Here is a 19,391-nt window from a genome sequence, read left to right on the forward strand (position 1 = left end):
CCTTCCATTGCTTATTGAAGTTCTTTCACAGATGCCAAACACAGAATCTGTAATGAACATCTGGAAAAACCTCCTTAACTGCATTTATAAGGCCCTGTTTCAGGTAAAAAAAGGGTGTCAAATACTTGTTTTTGAGCACCAAGTTAGTCCCTACACTTGTATAAGTGATATCATACTAGTCCTTAAACTTATGTAAGTGACATCAAACTAGTCCCTGCACTTATGTAAGTGACATCAGACTAGTCCCTGTTACATACAAACATAATATTATGCAACATGTTATCAGCCCAGGAATAATTCAGCATGTATAAACAACAGCCCAGTTTATAAACAACATGTTGAAGCACACCCAATAGCTAACAACTAATAAGTAACAATAGATTCACACTTAATAAGTAAAAACAGATAAACAAATAAGTAACAACTAAGTAACAATAAATTAACAATCAATAAAGACAACAAATATTGCATACCTTCTGCATATCTGAGATAAAACAAAGCATGTTCTTCTTATAATCTCCCAAGTCTTGATGAAGTAATTCCAAGAACCATCTCCAGTTTTCAGTGTTCTCAACAGGGACAATTGCATAGGCAATCACATATATATGGTTGTTTGCATCTTGGCCAATAGCAGATAGGATCTGACCACCATGCCTAGTCTTCAGAAAAGCTCCATCCAAGCCTATGAGGGGTCTGCAACCAGCCAGAAATCCTTTTTTACATCCCTCGAAACAAACATATATCTTCTCAAATATTAGATCATCATCCGGGTTGGGCTGAGGTATAACACCAATTGTGACAGTAGAGCCTGGATTGCTTTTCAGTAGTGTCAGCCCATAATCCCTCACCATGTCATATTGGGCAGCTGCATCACCGTACACAACAGATCTAGCATCTCCTAAGGCCCTGGTCAGTGAAGACTTGTTTAGATCCAAATCACATTTAGTCTTAAAATATTGTGCAGCCTCGGAGTGTCTCAGATTTAGATATTTTCTTAGCTTCTTCACCAATTTGCAGGCTAGCCACTTCCTATTAGCTAGTCTGTTTTTTGTCTCTCTTGCACAGGTGTGGTCATCCATAAATGTCTTGATCTGCCAGCAATTTTTCTCAGTATTATTAGAAGCATACACAAGTCATCCATAGCTCTCATCCTTACACACAGCTCTCATCCTCACGTTATTGTTCTTCTTAAACCAAATCCTTCTACCCTCTTGTATACAGTATTCACGCACAGCCTCTTTGAATTCCATTTTTGTAGTGAATGTCATTCCTCCAGCCTAAGCTCTCCAAACCTCCCTCCTTCTCTAAACGCAGGAAATACGTAATCTGAATCAACTTCCTCCAACTCATCCTTAGAGTTCGGAGGAGTCTTCATTTCTTCCGAGTGCCATGAGTTTCCACCATCAGAATCATTATAAGCATCATCCTGCACATCATGATAAGGAGCAACTGATGATCCAAACTTAGAAATCGGTCCAAAAATGATTTCATCATCCTCAGAATCTGAGTATGCACAAACAAGACCATCATCTTCAACCATAACAGCCTTCTTTCCTTTTGTAAGTTTCTTGTCTGTCATACTTCTTAGTTTCACATTAGTCTTTGCTGCTGATCTATCTAGAGGCAACTCTTCTTTATTGGACACCTCATCACCACCAGGCCTATATGGTTCATCCTCTACACTATCATCACTGTCATGGCTATCTGAGGATTCTTTTGAACTAGACAAAGCAACATAGGCTGTTTTGGCCTCTTTTTCCTTACGAATTGTTCTTGCAATATTTCCAGTAGCATCAGCTCTTGTCAGTGGCCTCCTTCCACATGCTGCTGCTATTTTTACATTCTTACAGCTTCTCTTTGGTTTAGCCTTCTTGATTTTTTTTTCTTTGGACCAAGGTTTAGGAATTGCAGTGGGTTGTGCCATTTTTTTTGTGGGATTTTGGGCTTGATTTTACTGGGTTGGGCCATTATTTTTGGTAGTGGATTGGGCTTAGGTCCAAGACTTGCAGTGGGTTGGAGGAAAATTTTTTCTGGTATGTTTTGGTTACCAGCAGAAACTGAAGCAGGTGGCTCCTTTGGTTTTGATATATCAATTGGCTTTTTTGGCTTAGAACTTGGAGTGCATGGTGTTGTGGTGGGAATTGGTTCTGTTGTGGTCTTGGTGGTGGGTTTTGGGGTGAGAAAAATGGTTGGTATCAGCATCAGCTCCTTGCCTTTAGATGCCACTGGTTCTGCTTCCTCAATATACACAGGTTCATATACTCCATGTTCGTAGTACACATGAATAACCCCCTTGTTTTGCTGTGCCAAGTAACACATCTCCATGAGCTCCTTATCATTTGCTATTGCTCTTAAACCAGTTTGCAAAGGCCTATTAGGCACCAGCCACCAAGTTTGGCTAACCTTGCCATACCCAATTTTCTTGTGATAGTCTCGGACGAAAAATAAATCCAGTGTATCTGTATCAATGTCCGGCAATTCACAAATCTCTCCACCGTTGTAAGACATACTTCCATCAGCCTCTGTGATAAATGACCCTCCATAGTGAAATATAATGGTAATTAACAGATCACCCATCTGCCATTTTAAAAAAAAAATCATTAATCACAGCCATTATTTGAAACCAGACATCACTGCTAGTAATAGATTGGAAAAGTGAAAGGATAGAATAATCAATTATTGTCCACTAATAAGAAAGGAATAAACATTATTGATGTCACATCAAGAAATCAAATCCAGCTGTGCTGAGAAAGTGTTAAATCAAGAACATTATTTTGATGTAATTAAGGATAGCAGTTCTCTAGACACTCACTTCAATTTTGATGGATCAAACCATTAAAATTTACATTCCCTTTCCAACAACTAATCCACTAGTCCAAACGAAATTCATCAAATAGCTTGACTATTTCAATAGCTAAGTTAACTTGATTAGCAATTGTAAAACTTACTTTATAATTAAAGTTAACACACAAAAATCTAAATGTAATTTTATTGTACCATATGTATGCAAGACATCAACGACATATTACATTCAGTTTAACTAAACCAACCCAATATAAAGAAAATGAGTTAGGTAAATCAGTCAATTTCAGAATCTATTATCATGACACATTAAGTTCGTTTAAGAAGATTAATATGGATATCTCGAATGAGGTACAAGCCATTGTTGAGCTATAAAAAATTTCAAATCTCAAAAGATCTTTAGTTTTAGTGTGATCATGAAAATTCTGTTTAAAAAATTCATTGATCAGAGTCATTGTTCTGAAACACATTAACAATTTGAAAACTTCACAACTAACTGCAGTAAACCCTAACACATAAAGAACAAATTTTCATATCATCAAAACACAAGAAACACTCCCAGTCTATAATTTTGTTGGCCAAACCACTAAGAAATCCAGTTCTAATCAAACCCTAGCACAGAGCACAAAACAGAGGCGTTCATACCCACATATTACAATCGAAAAAAATGGCCTAAACTTTTGTGAATATTAGATTAACAACAATATCAAAAAACAGAGAAATCACATAATTTTTTCATTTTTTGCTTACCTGTTTCAGAGAAACTAGCCTTCCCAACTTTGTGTATGAAGGAGATGACAACAGCGATGCTCCAGAGCCTAAGTCTTCCACTGAAATCGGTGCGGTTAATGCAATCGCACATGTGCCATTGGTGACTGTATCAGAGAAGAAGAAACCTCACTCTGTGTTGTGTTTGTTTTGTGTTTTGAGAGGAGGGAGACAATACGTTATTGTAACGTTGAGGGAGGGACGTATTCAGCGTGAAACGACGTCGTTTCATGTCATTTTGGCGCCACAGCCAAAACGGCATCGTTTTTGTAATGCCTACGTGTCACAAAGCTTGCCAACTCAGCTTTTCGGTTGCACCAGGTGGCCAGAAATTTTTAGAAGGACAAGTTTGAGTTCCAGAGTGCAAGTTTGGGGATGAATTTGGGAAACTTTTAAGTTCAGGGACTACTATGAAACTCGAGTGCAACTTCAGGGACTACATTGAGACTTAACTCGAATTCTGCCATATGCCCATTTAGCGTTATCATTATATTGTAGAATTAATGAACTCTCTTAGACTTAACCATTAAGACTCGTTGTCGTAGCTTCGTAGGGGACACCGTGTGTTTCTCCAATCCAACTGAACATATTTAAATTCTTCAATATTAAAAAAGAAAATTTAGGGGCCAGCATTTTTATTGAAATTTGATCAGCACTTAACCATAAAAAAATAAATAATTCTATACCATTAAATATCATCTCACACCATTAAAAATATTGATAATAATTAATTAATAGTTATATATCACAAATTTTACTAGCTCTAACATTCCTCGTATTAAAATGTCAAGCAAAGTGCAACTATGCAAGTACAAACTATAAATGTGTTACTGTTATGGTTCTGTGGACCCTATTGGCAACTGAATTTGGTTTGTGTGGCCCATCCATCAAGATTTTAAGGGTGTAATTGATTGTAGTTTTTAGTTTTTAATAATTTATTTTTAGAATTTTGTGAAAAAATAAAATTTTGTTTTTATAAAATTTTTAAAATGAAAAACATTAAAAATAAAAATAAAAATAAATATGAAAGCATAAATAAAATCTATCTTAACTAAGTGTTTCTAAACTTTAAAGTGTTATTATATTTAAAAACAAAAGAAAAAATTAACTTGATATTATATATTTAAGTGTTTACAAATTTTTATTGTAATAACTACGTGGATGATTGTTTGATGATCAATGAGGGAACTTTTAATACTGGAGAGGTGAAATGATTGATGAAGATGGAATAGCAGATTATTGAAAAAAGAGAGTATTTGAGTAAATTCCATTAATAAATTAGGGTTGAAATGATTAATTTTTTAAAATAATTATTTAAATTTTTTTCTATATATTAGACTAAATTTAAAATTCATTATACGCATTATCAAAATTTCTCATTATCACCCTAATAAAATTTTAAAAACAATTATTTATTTTTTTGTTCACACAAATATCTCTTTATTGTAGAATTATCCTATGACAAAACCCGTTAAATATAAGCATTTTTTGTTCGGCTAAACCCCGCGTTGTTCTTTCAAATTTCATGCCTATGGCCTAGTCACCAAAAAAAATATTTCATGCCCCCTTTCACGTGATGAACGAATTGAAATTAAAATTCTACCTTTGTCTTTCTTTATCTGATTGTCTACTTGTCTTAGCCCGCTTCCTCCATTTAACAACGAAGGGCTTAGCTTACCGGTACTTACACTTTTTTCACTTATATTTTTATTATATTTTAATCACTAAATAGATCTAGACAAAATAATAAATAGACTGTTGACTTTTTGATTTGTAAATGTTTAAATTTTTAAAAATATTTTAAAATTTTAGATTTTTAATAAAATATATTAAACACGAAGAACTAATAAGATTAAAGGAGTCGACTAACTATCAGAAAAAGAAGCGTAAAGTGCCATTGCGATTTGCGAGTGGGGTATGGGAATCCTTGAAATCAGGGAAAGTTAATAAACTTTCATTATTATTGACGACTCATTTCAGAATCACCTTCTTCTTTTCCCGTTAGAATACCCCGGTACCCAGACATATCCCAGTATCCCACTGCCATTTTTTTCTAAAGAACATGGTGTTACTGTACACCAAAAATATAGAAAATGGACGATGATCAGTGACCAACACAATACATATTCTTGAAGCAGTTTGACTTATATCAATCAATAGAGGCTGGAAACTTTAATCCGGCCTACAAAGATTTTGAGTGTCAAAATAATTCTATTACATTTCCACATAAATCCAAGACAAAAAATGCCAACATGGTAGCTAAGGTTCGACTCATGAGGTCGTTATCATCATCAGTAGTTGTTTTGACATTGTTTGATACTTTGATCTATATTCTTCTTTTTTATGTTTGCTGACTTGTCTTGTGCACCTTAATTAGAATTCAGTTATCGCATATATAAAATAAAGAATAAATTAACATTTGTATTCATGAAAGATATAAACGCGATAAATATATCTATATAAAAATAAAACGACAATTATTGTACCTATGAAATATAGCTTCCGTGTGCCAAGAATACCCTAACGGACTAATTGTGTAACGAACATTTAGGTACTTTTAGCACACGAAAGCCATCTTCCGTGGTTATAATTGTCGTTTTATTTTTATATAGGTATATTTGTCAGTATCTGTATTTTTTATGGATACAAATGATAATTTATTCTAAAATAAAAAATGTTATCTATAATTTTAAAATCAATCATATTAAATATATAATAAAATTAGCTACTAACTAATGTAAAAAACGTAACACATAACTAGTTAAATCCATTAATTATGAGATAAATTTCTTATTATACCTTGGGCTTTTGTAGTTGTATCACTTGTATGTAGTTTGCAAACTAATTTTAAACTTTAGATGATAATCACATAATGTTATGTTAAAGAAAAAGGATAAAAAGTTAACTAATTTTACATTTGCTTCCTTCTTAACTCAATAATTTGCACAGTACTCAACCACGGAGTTTGAATTATAAAGACGGAACAATGGCATGAATTCTTCAATGTTAGGCCAGCTACTATGAGAGAAATGATGAACCAAAAAAAAGTATCAGTTGATTTTATATTAAGCATGAACTAGTTATCTCTTTCAAGTGGGAGGACCTAGAATTAAAATTATATACTTCATTACTTCATCTTTTTTTGTGCAGAATTATCAACTTTTACGCTAAAACATTGAGCGAGCCTCAAATACTCAAATCATATTCATATAAACATGATGCATGCTCTTAGTTTCTCATTACTTGGAAACTATAAAGGGATGTTCATGTCTTCATGACGACAACGCACACTCTATTTTCTTTAGTAACCAACTCCATTCAACTGGGAAAGAATTTTTTTTTTTTTTTTTGTTAAAAAAAGAAGAAAGAAAAACACACTATAGTATCTTGCACACATTTTGCAAGTTGCAGAAACGTGTAACTCAAGACTTAATGCTTACGACACGCTGAAAATACACGTACAAGTTAAAAAAAGGTAAAATTAAATTTCTTCCACATAATTGAATTGATTTAATAAAAAGGTAAAAATCACAATCTTAATTAAAAAAAAATTCCAAATCAAAACACTCTCAACGCGCTAACGAGCCGTTTCTTCTCCCCTTCCCACTCTGTACTACTCATTAGTCATTACTCATTTCAGAAGTGCGCACGTTAGCAACCTTGTCCGCTCTAACTCTTTCTTCGACCACTTTCTCTCTCAATTCTGTTTCTCTCTCTATAACGGCATAACAACCATTGCAACCGCCACACACAGGCTTAGCACAATTGCTGACTTTCAGACTTCACCAAACGACACCGCTTTTCTAGGGCTCCGATTCCGATGATATGAATTTCCGCCAGCGTCAACCCCATGCATCGCCGGTGGCCACCGCTACACCGGTCCGGGAGGAAGAGCCCTACAACATAATCCCCGTCTACAATCTCCTCGCTGACCACCCCTCCCTCCGGTTTCCCCGTTCGGGCAATGGCGACCTCACATGGACCTCCTTGACTGGCTCGCACTCTTCTTTGGCTTCCAGCGCGACAACGTCCGCAACCAGCGCGAGCACCTCGTCCTTCACCTCGCCAACGCTCAGATGCGCCTAACGCCGCCGCCGGACAACATCGACACACTCGACGCCGGCGTCCTCCGTCGCTTCCGCCGGAAGCTCCTCAAAAACTACAACTCTTGGTGCTCCTACCTAGGCAAGAAGTCCAACATCTGGATCTCCGATCGACGCCGCGGCGGCTCCGCTGACTCTGAGCAGCGCCGTGAGCTCCTCTACGTGTCCCTCTACCTCCTGATCTGGGGCGAGGCGGCGAACCTCCGCTTTGTTCCGGAGTGCATCTGCTACATCTTCCACCACATGGCAATGGAGCTGAACAAGATCTTGGAGGATTACATTGACGAGAACACTGGCCAGCCTGTGATGCCTTCGCTTTCAGGTGAGAACGCTTTCCTCAACCACGTTGTGAAACCTATCTATGAAACTATTAGGCGTGAGGTTGATAGTAGTGGGAATGGAACTGCTCCGCACAGTGCTTGGAGGAATTACGACGATATCAATGAGTATTTTTGGAGTAGGAGGTGTTTTGAGAAGCTTGGATGGCCCCTTGATATTGGTAGCAACTTCTTTGTGACGGGTAGCGGTGGGAAGCGTGTTGGGAAGACAGGGTTTGTGGAGCAGAGGTCGTTTTTAAACCTGCTTAGGAGTTTTGATAGACTTTGGGTGATGCTGGTTTTGTTCCTTCAGGCTGCTATTATTGTTGCTTGGGAGGAGAAGACTTATCCGTGGCAAGCATTGGAGGACAGGAGTGTTCAGGTTAAGGTTTTGACCATTTTCTTCACGTGGAGTGGCATGAGGTTAGTGCAGTCTCTGCTTGATATGGTGATGCAGTTTAGGTTGGTGACAAGGGAGACGATGGGGCAAGGTGTGAGGATGGTGATGAAGGTTATTGTTGCAGCCGGGTGGATTGTTGTGTTTGGGGTCATGTATGAGAGGATATGGTCTCAGAGAAACCATGATAGGAGGTGGTCAGCAGAAGCGAATAGAAGGGTGGTGAATTTTCTGGAGGTTGTGTTTGTTTTCATCATTCCTGAGCTTCTGGCTCTGGCCCTTTTTATAATTCCCTGGATTAGAAACTTTGTTGAGAATACAAATTGGAGGATCTTTTACATGTTGTCATGGTGGTTTCAAAGTAGAATCTTTGTTGGTCGTGGCTTGAGGGAAGGTCTTGTGGACAACATTAAGTACACATTGTTCTGGGTTGTGGTGCTGGCCACAAAATTTTGTTTCAGTTACTTTCTGCAGGTCAAACCCATGGTTGCTCCAACAAAGGCACTGTTGAAGCTTAGGAATGTTGAATATGAATGGCATGAGTTTATTCATAACAGCAACCGATTTGCTGTTGGATTATTGTGGCTTCCGGTTGTTTTGATATATCTAATGGATATACAGATTTGGTATTCAATATATTCATCCTTTGTTGGGGCTGCTGTGGGGTTGTTTGCACATTTGGGTGAGATTCGAAATATGCAACAGCTGAAATTGAGGTTCCAGTTTTTTGCCAGTGCAATTCAGTTCAATCTCATGCCAGAGGAGCAATTGTTGAATGCAAGAGGAACATTGAAGAGCAAGTTTAAGGATGCCGTCCACAGGTTGAAGCTCAGATATGGGCTTGGTCGGCCATTTAAGAAGCTTGAGTCTAACCAGGTTGAGGCCAACAAGTTTGCTTTGATATGGAATGAGATAATTTTGTCTTTCAGGGAGGAGGATATCATCTCTGACAGGGAGGTTGAGCTTTTGGAGCTGCCACAGAACTCTTGGAATGTCAGGGTTATCCGCTGGCCATGTTTTCTTCTCTGCAATGAGTTGCTGCTTGCACTCAGTGAAGCCAAAGAACTGGTTGATGAGTCTGACAACAAGCTGACAAGAAAGATGCGCAAGAATGAGTACAGACGCTGTGCTGTCATTGAAGCATATGATAGCATAAAGCACTTGCTTCTTGAGATTATCAAACCCAACAGTGAAGAGCATTCTATTGTGACAGTTCTATTTCAAGAAATTGATCACTCTCTGGAGATTGAGAAATTCACAAAAACATTCAAAACCACTGCACTGCCTCTGCTCCATAGCAAGTTGATAAAGCTTGTTGATTTATTAAACAAACCCAAGAAAGATGCTAATCAAGTGGTGAATAGCCTTCAGGCCCTTTATGAGATTGCTGTCCGAGATTTTTTCAGGGAAGAAAGGAAAACCGAACAGCTGAGGGAGGATGGTTTGGCTCAACGTAACCCAGGTTCAGGTCTCCTTTTTGAGAACGCTATTCAGTTACCTGAGATCAACAATGAGAACTTCTATCGACAGGTTCGGCGTTTGCACACAATTCTCACCTCCAGGGATTCGATGCAAAACATCCCCAAAAATCTAGAAGCTAGACGGAGGATTGCCTTCTTCAGTAATTCACTTTTTATGAACATGCCCCATGCTCCCCAAGTTGAGAAAATGTTGGCTTTCAGTGTTTTAACACCTTATTACTCGGAAGAAGTATTATACAGCAAAGAACAGCTCAGAACTGAGAATGAAGATGGGGTTTCAATCCTTTATTATTTGCAGACTATATATGATGATGACTGGAAGAATTTTATGGAAAGGATGCGTCGGGAGGGGATGGTGAAAGACAGTGATATTTGGGCTGATAAGCTTAGAGAGTTGAGGCTTTGGGCTTCCTACAGAGGCCAGACACTAACACGGACAGTTAGAGGAATGATGTATTACTACCGGGCCCTCAAGATGCTGGCTTTCCTGGACTCTGCGTCAGAAATGGATATTCGAGAGGGATCCCGTGAACTTGTTACAATGAGGCAAGATAGTTTAGATGTTATGAACGCTGAAAAGTCACCATCTAGGAGTTTAAGCAGAGCAAGTAGTTCAGTAAGTTTGTTATTCAAAGGCCATGAATATGGGACTGCTATAATGAAATTCACATATGTGGTTGCCTGCCAGATATATGGATCTCAGAAAGCAAAAAAGGATCCTCATGCTGAGGAAATTTTGTATCTGATGAAAAACAACGAAGCTCTTCGGGTTGCCTATGTTGATGAAATAACCACTAGTAGGGATGAGAAGGAGTACTACTCCGTTCTTGTTAAGTATGACCAACAATTGCAGAGAGAGGTGGAAATTTACCGCGTAAAGTTGCCTGGTCCCTTGAAGCTTGGGGAAGGAAAGCCAGAAAATCAAAATCATGCCATCATATTCACTCGTGGTGATGCAGTTCAAACTATTGATATGAACCAGGATAACTACTTTGAGGAGGCACTGAAAATGCGAAATCTCTTGGAAGAATACAGGCATTACTATGGCATCCGGAAACCAACTATTTTGGGAGTTAGGGAGCATGTTTTTACTGGTTCTGTTTCCTCTCTTGCTTGGTTCATGTCAGCTCAGGAAACAAGTTTTGTCACCTTAGGACAGAGGGTTTTGGCAAATCCTTTGAAGGTTAGGATGCATTATGGTCATCCAGATGTATTTGACAGGTTTTGGTTCTTAACACGTGGTGGTATCAGCAAAGCTTCCAGAGTGATCAACATCAGTGAAGACATTTTTGCTGGCTTTAATTGTACTCTCCGAGGAGGTAATGTTACACACCATGAATACATTCAGGTTGGAAAGGGAAGGGACGTTGGATTGAATCAAGTATCAATGTTTGAAGCAAAGGTTGCTAGTGGGAATGGGGAGCAAGTCCTTAGCAGAGACGTGTATAGATTGGGTCACAGGCTGGACTTTTTCCGCATGCTCTCTTTCTTCTACACTACTGTGGGATTCTTCTTCAACACAATGATGGTGATTCTGACTGTATATGCCTTTCTATGGGGTCGACTTTATCTTGCCCTTAGTGGTGTTGAGGCTGCAATGGAAAGTAACAGCAATAACAATAAAGCACTTGGTACCATCTTGAATCAGCAGTTCATTATTCAACTTGGACTTTTCACTGCCCTTCCAATGATTGTAGAGAATTCCCTTGAGCATGGGTTCCTTCAGGCTATCTGGGATTTCTTGACAATGCAGCTCCAGCTTTCATCAGTTTTTTACACATTCTCAATGGGCACTCGTAGTCATTTCTTTGGCCGGACTATTTTGCATGGTGGGGCAAAATATCGGGCTACCGGACGTGGATTTGTTGTAGAGCACAAGAGTTTTGCTGAGAACTATAGACTCTATGCACGAAGCCATTTTGTGAAAGCAATTGAATTGGGGTTAATTCTTGTAATCTATGCTTCACACAGTCCTGTGGCATCTGACACATTTGTGTATATAGCCATGACCATTACTAGTTGGTTCTTAGTGGCATCGTGGATTATTGCACCGTTTGTTTTCAATCCTTCTGGCTTTGACTGGTTAAAAACTGTGTATGATTTCGATGACTTTATGAACTGGATTTGGTACAGAGGAAGTGTGTTTGCTAAGGCTGAACAGAGCTGGGAAAGGTGGTGGTATGAAGAGCAGGATCATCTAAGAGTAACTGGCCTTTGGGGGAAATGTATGGAGATAATTTTAGACCTTCGTTTCTTCTTTTTCCAGTATGGAATTGTATATCAGCTAGGAGTTGCTGCTGGAAGTCACAGTATTGTTGTTTACTTGCTGTCTTGGATTTGTGTGGTTCTTATATTTGGGGTATATATGCTGGTTGCATATGCCCACAACAAATATGCAGCCAAAGAGCATATATACTATCGGCTGGTCCAGTTCCTCCTCATAATTCTCGCAATTCTTGTGATAGTTGCTTTGCTGGAATTCACCAACTTCAAATTTGTGGACATCTTTACTAGCCTGTTGGCATTCATTCCCACGGGCTGGGGCCTGATACTGATTGCCCAAGTATTTCGGCCATTTTTGGAATCAACTATAGTTTGGGATGGAGTTGTTTCAGTGGCTCGTCTATATGACATATTGTTAGGAGTCATTATTATGGCCCCTGTGGCACTACTATCATGGTTGCCTGGGTTTCAGAACATGCAAACCAGAATGCTTTTCAATGATGCATTTAGCAGGGGCCTCCGGATATTCCAAATTATCACAGGGAAAAAGTCTCAAGCTTGACTGTGATCAAAGGTAATTTCCATTATATATATATATTGGGATTTTGCTGAATAACTTCTTTTTGTTTGACCTGATGTTATTGTATGTCAAACTACCAACAACTTTAACACGATAATGCTACTATTCCGCTAAAATTAGATCCATTTTTTTAAGTATTGTTTCTCTCCCCTTGTGTGATTGATATTCTTGATTCTCGTGCAATAAAGATACATGCAGTTCTAATAAAGTCGTAAGCACATACCTGCTTAAGCACGGAATAAATTCCCATATCACTTGTCAGTGGTTTGTGAATTAGGAATACTAGAAGGGTGTGCAGTGACATCTATAATTCACTTTGTTATTACATGATCTCTTCTCTGGTATACTTGTGTGTGCAGATTTGATTTAATCGTCATAATTTATGAACTTGTACTTGGCAAAGGTTTTAATGTGAGTTCTTTCTTCAAATATATGGCATCATGATAGGAATAGAATGCAGTTAGAAGGACTCATGCGTCTAGCCAATTGTAGCTTTGGTTTTTCACATTGTTATATCAAACATAGATTCTTTTTACATGGAATTGGAAGATTATGAGATCATAAAAACTCAAAGGCTGGACTTCTTTTCAAGTTGACAACAAGTAAAGCGTCGATCAAAATATTCAGTTTTAATGAATTTATTGTAATTTCCATAACCTTTAGATTTCGTAAATTCTTATTTTTTGGGGTAATTTTGAGGTCTATATGATATTGGCACATTGGAAATTAAAATCATGGATGTTGTATAAGGATAAGAAAAGTTTGAGATCACCATCATATAAAGTTCCGATTTATCTAGAACTCTAATTTCATACACCTATTTTCATAAATAGCAAACTATTTCCTCTCAGCTCATGTAGAATTCTAGCCGTATGTTCTATCTCTTGCTGTTATTTATTTTTTCCGTCTCGGTGTTTAATGATTCGTTTTGCCATGTTATCAGGGTTTGATGTGCCTTTTACATGATGTGGTATATGGAGCTAGATTCACCAGATATTTATACATGGTAATCCTTCTCTCCAAGCTCCATATGTACCCGATACTTGCTCAGGCCTTAGCTATTTTACCTTATCGGAATTTGATTGCCACAATTACACTGCATCAATAATTTGATAACCATGAGTTCGTTTTGTGAATGTTAAAATAAAATTTCCAAGTTCCTCCCCCGAAGTGTTGAATGTTGTGGTATATAGCTGAATTCTATAGCATGAATGATTGGGCAGTCTTGTGAAGGATTATGTTAAGTACCTTAGTGGAAACTACATCTTAAAAGCTAGAAATTAAAGGAGAAGAATTACTCTCCATAAATACCTCAGGCATCCCATACTACTCGATGTGCGACTCTGGACACCCCATAATACCAAGTCCTAAACAAGACACCGGCCCTAGAGAGCCGACATCCACAATGGCTTCACTCTATCGACATTGACTTAGTGGTAGTCACTTGTAATATTCGGTATTTACTTTAATCCATTTTATAGGTAACCCTTTTCGTGCTGCCAACAAGCTAGGCTCTGATATCATTGTTAAGTACCTAATGACAGTGGGAAACAATCCCTTAATAGCTAGCTATTAAGGAGGAAGAACCACTGTCTTTAAAATATATCAAGCAATTCAAACTACTCAAATGTGAGACTTTGAACACTCCATAATACCCAAGTCCCAAAATGACTATGCCATAATTAAATATGTTAGACTAATGATTTTATGGCCATTGCAACAAATGCATTTGGTAAATTAATGCTTATTTCTCTAATTTTTTGTAGATGGGTATTAGCTACCTTGTTAATTAATTATTGAATAGCAGTTGACTGGTTTGTGGCTATCATTTCAAGATGATTATTTTTCAACCCAAAAAAGGTGCTAATTCGTTGAGGGTGCGCAATTTCTGCATGCTGTTGAAGAACATTTAATATGTTCTTTAAAAACGTTCATATCTACTTATCCTTGAAGGTTTCATATAATTTTTTTGATGTAATTATAGATTTAAACGAGTGGTTTGCACTCCAAGAGCATTCAATAATCTCTCGTCTAGCCTATCCTCCTTGACAGAATTCACATGACAAAATGGATGTAAAATACTTGTATAATATTCTTGGAGAACATTAATCCGCGCTCTAGGAGCATCTTTTATATAATTTTTTAACTTTCACATGAAAATAAATGGCTGCGAATGTTCTTAGAGCATGTAGTGTATGTGCTTTAGTAGCGTGTAAATATTTCTCGTATTTGTTGTACAGTGTTGTGTTGATATTTGCTTTGTTATAAATTGGAGGTTATGTGGTTCTTGCTTCCCATTCAAGTTTCTTTTTGGTTCCTTCCATATATCATCGCAATTTTGCATGTGTGCCAATGCCAATGCCAATGCTTCCATTTTGTGAAAGATTTAATTAGCTATCTTACTGCCTTTTTATCGTAACTAATAATAGCCTTGTGTTATGTTTGCAGACTTAATTTTGGAATCGTTTGCAGAGAGTTGATAGGAGAGAGATGGTATATTTTGATTTGCTTACAGATTTAACTTTGTGTAGCTAGAGGGGCCAAGGTTGTTATTTTATTCTTGTTTGTGTTCGGTGGATGGGGGATGAATATTATTCTTTGCTTTACTACTACTAGCCATATTTGTTATTGTAATTAGCCGTTTGTCACGTCTAGAATTGGTTTTTGCTGGCGATTCTTCTTGTCTACTAAATCCGGCAGAAGAATTTTATTTCTTGTTATATAGGTAGTACCATGTTTATTCAGATGTCTATTCATCTAACAGCTGTTTACTCGGTTGTGTAAGAAATCGAACCTGGTATAAGGATGAAACGAATTACTCGCAGAATGGAGATTAATATTGTACAAAGGTTCTATCATTCGCTGTCTCAACTTTCAAGAGCTAGGCTGAATGTAAATTAAAAAAGGAAAAAAAACGTCGCATTTCCCCCGAGTTGAATTAGTTGAACCACTATAATAGGTTTTGAAAAAATTCTATCTATTTACTGTTGAACTTTTCTTGTTGTGGGAAAAACTACCAAAAGTATTCATGAAGTTTACGAACGCTGAGAAAAGTACCCATAAACTAAGGAAATTAATGCTGTACTCATGAAAGATGGGTTTCGTATGACAAAAGTATTCAAATCCTAATTTTTTGTTAATTTTTTAATAAAATTCTTAAACTACCCCACCCTAACCCCATTCTACCGTCACTCCTTCTCTTCTCTTCTTTCTCTCTCCTCACTTATCCCTCAAAAACCCTCACAGAGTCACAGAAACTCTCCTCCTACCTCCTCATTGTCGTCCGCCACCCACCTACTCCATTATTGCCAAATCTCTTCCCCTCTCACTATTAAGGTGACTACAATACCTTCATTGCACACCTGTGACCCAACCTGAGGAGAATGTTGCCGTGGCGCGCCTGTTGCAGCCGAGGAGAACGTCGTCGTGGCGCGTTTGACCCAGCCGAGGAGAACACCGTCGTCGCACACTGAGAAGAGAGATGGGTTGTGGTACTCTTGCATGCAGAAAGTGGGTTCGGTAAAGAGAAATCAGAGAAGAAAGGGAGGCGGCACTGTGGATGGAGGTTCTGCCATTGACGATGTTACAGTCGGCCAGCAAAGAAAAAGGTATTTCTTTTTTTTAAAACATTTTTATTTTATTTTTCTTCTTTTCAGAAATTGATTTAGTTACTACTAAAATGATACTGTTCTATTTTTTATGAAGGCTGAGATTGATTTACAGAAGATCCAGTTGATGGCTACTTCTACTTCTGATTTTTGGTGAAATAAATTTCAAATTGGATGAATGGATTTGTTGATTTTTTATGGTTGATGAATTTTTCTGTTTCTAGTTTTGCTAAAGTGAATTGAAATTGGATGAATGGATTTAAAAATTTTTATTTTTTGAGTATTTTTTGGTGTTTAATTAATTTGGTTTGGGTATGGATTATAAACTTATGAGTCAATCGGTTGAGGTCCGATCATCTACTACCACCACCACTACCATTGATTTCGGTCTGGTTTGTTGTAGAAGTAGTTTTGGACTCTATGGCAAGAGTTGGTGCAAATTGAGTTATGAATAGTTGAAAAAGTGAGTTGAGGTTGAGTGTAGGGTAGTTTAGAAATTTTATTAAAAAATCAACAAAAAATTAAGATTTGGATACTTTTGTCATATGGAACCCATCTTTCATGGGTACAACGTTAATTTTCTTAGTTTATGGGTACTTTTGTCAGCGCTCGTAAACTTCATGGGTACTTTTGGTAGTTTTTCCTTGCTCAAAACTTCTAAATATGGCCGCTAGATCAACTGAAGAGTACAGTTTCATACACTAACCGATCAATGGTAAATAATTAAATGAGTAAATTACCAATTACGCCCCTGAATTTGTAAAACGCTGACAAAAATAACCCTAATATTTGATAACGACAATCATACCCTCGAAAAATTTAAAAACGCTACAAATCTGCCCAACCGTGAGGAGAACCATTCTCCGTTAAACGGAGCTTGGTGATGTGGTAAACGGAATTCCAACGTGGCATCCGTGAAGGGCTTCAATCCCTTCTCTCCCTGTATCCCTAATTCATGAAACCCTAATTGCACAATTCAAATGAAATGACGAAATTAACCTTAAGTGAAACACCATATTTAACTAAGACGATGTTGGACGCACGAAATTGAAGAGTTTTTTGGTGGTGGTCTCAGTTTATCTTCGTCTGTTGTCGCTTTATATTCGTCTATCGGAATTGGTAACGTCACATGCAGTGTCACGTTTGGCGTTGATACGGAGTGAAGAAATCGTCATCGAACAACCAAGGTTTGGGTAAGCATTTTATGTTTCTGTTGTTTTTATTATCAGTCGTTTGGGGTTTGCAATTGAGGTATGATGATGGTGTTTTGATGTGTTGTGTTAACTGATTATGACTTTTGTGATGATTTTTGTCAGATGGCTACGCATATCACATTTGTTTATCACCATCGGGGTTGGTTAGAGACTTTTGTGATGATTTTTGAGGCTGCTACTGAAAAGCTTTCTAATCAAACTCAGGCTTGAACAATTGAAAATGAGGCTCCCAATTTAGGAGACAACCATCAAACACATGTTGAAGACCATCAGACACATGTTGAAGACCAGGAGGGACAAATGAAGCAGAAAAATCATACATACCTTCCACAGAGGACACCTGAAGAACCATCTTCCTGGGTTTCTCCTCGTCTTCGACTTCAACGCCACCACCTGAAGACGGCAGAAGCATGTCCCATCATATGGCTTGCTCACATGTTCTTCGAGCCTTTCAGAGCTACTATTTTCCATAGACTGTGTCCTTCGATTATAACTGGACATGACTCTGCTTCCACCATGCATGGCAATGGTTAGGGTTTTGCTTTTTGCTGAAATTGGGGAAAATGTTCTCTCTCAATTCTATATAAGGGAGAAAAGGGATTGAAGCCCTTTACGGAGGCCACGTTGGAATTCCGTTTGCCATATCACCAAGTTTTGTTAAACGGAGAAGGGTTCTCCTCACGGATGGGCAGATTTGTAGCGTTTTTAACTTTTTCGAGGGTATAATTATCGTTATCAAATATTAGGATTATTTTTATCAGCGTTTTACAAATTCGGGGGCATAATTGATAATTTACTCTAATTAAATATTGATGGTGGACGGATGCAACAAATTGTATCAAATACACCATATTAATTTCCAGTTCTACAAATAAAACCGGTTATCAAACGGATAAAATTAGAAGTTAAAATATTTGAATGTTTAATGAAATTTAACTAAAGTTAAATCAAACATAATAAAATAACATATTTATGTATAAAATATTAAAATGTATTAATTTTTTTTTAATTTTGTTAATTGCTAAGGTTTACAAATTTTCCAAATTTTTATTGGTTTCCTGACAACAGGTTTTTACTTTAAATCGAACGCTCAAACCAATTTAGAGGCTATCTATTGGTTAGTTCGGTCGAACTGTCCTGTTCTTGTTCATTTCTTTGAAAAAAGGAACATAAAAAGAGAGTTTATTGTAAACTCATACTTAGGTTTGTATATGATATTATTGATCACAAAGTCATACCCTATGAGAGTGAGGCAATAAAGGGATGAAATAGCTAGAAGTTGTGACATATAGCTACAGGGTATTTTCTCGAGTCACCTATAATAATAGGCTGATTTTTTTCTATAATTATGGTGTAATGCAACGAAATAGAAGTGTATCAAGTATTTGCGTTGTTATAGTGTCGGTTAAAACGTAAGTTTTTTGCTTTTTTTACCTTGTTTTTATTTTTATTTTTTTTATGAAACTACTCCATCGCAACTCGCGTTTTATGAGTGGTAGCTTTTTGAATTTTTTTGTTTTTGATATAAGTCCAAACGTAGATTGCGTTTATGAGATGGGCAAATTTTATTATTTTTTCGAAACTCAGAGGTTGCATTTTAATGGGTTAGAAATTTCTTTTTATAACTTGCGTTTTGTATAGAAAAGAATATTTTAATCGAGAACTTTAAATTGGTGGTCATATGCCGGCACCTGAAACTGGTTCTCATATGCCGGAACTTAAATAATATTAGCACCGTTAAACTAACATTCACAGTAACAATAATAATAATAATTAATAATGATAACAGTAATGATAATAAACCTTAATGATACATGAAACCCTTGGTCATAGCTTGGTGCTTGATACTGGTGTTCATACCCTGGTATTTAGAACCATTGCTCATCAGGGAGATTTTG

General features: G+C 37.3%; 1 protein-coding gene across 1 annotated transcript; it reads left to right on the forward strand.

Annotated features, from left to right (window-relative positions):
* LOC107629859 (callose synthase 12) lies at positions 7,116–15,529 on the forward strand. Its single transcript, XM_021118392.1, is given in 3 exon segments — positions 7,116–7,519; positions 7,522–12,665; positions 15,120–15,529. Coding segments are annotated over 2 exon segments (5,256 nt in total). The 5' UTR covers positions 7,116–7,395; the 3' UTR covers positions 12,654–12,665; positions 15,120–15,529.

The sequence above is a fragment of the Arachis ipaensis genome, chromosome B03 (genome assembly GCF_000816755.2).
Source record: "Arachis ipaensis cultivar K30076 chromosome B03, Araip1.1, whole genome shotgun sequence".
Classification (NCBI taxonomy): Eukaryota; Viridiplantae; Streptophyta; class Magnoliopsida; order Fabales; family Fabaceae; genus Arachis; species Arachis ipaensis.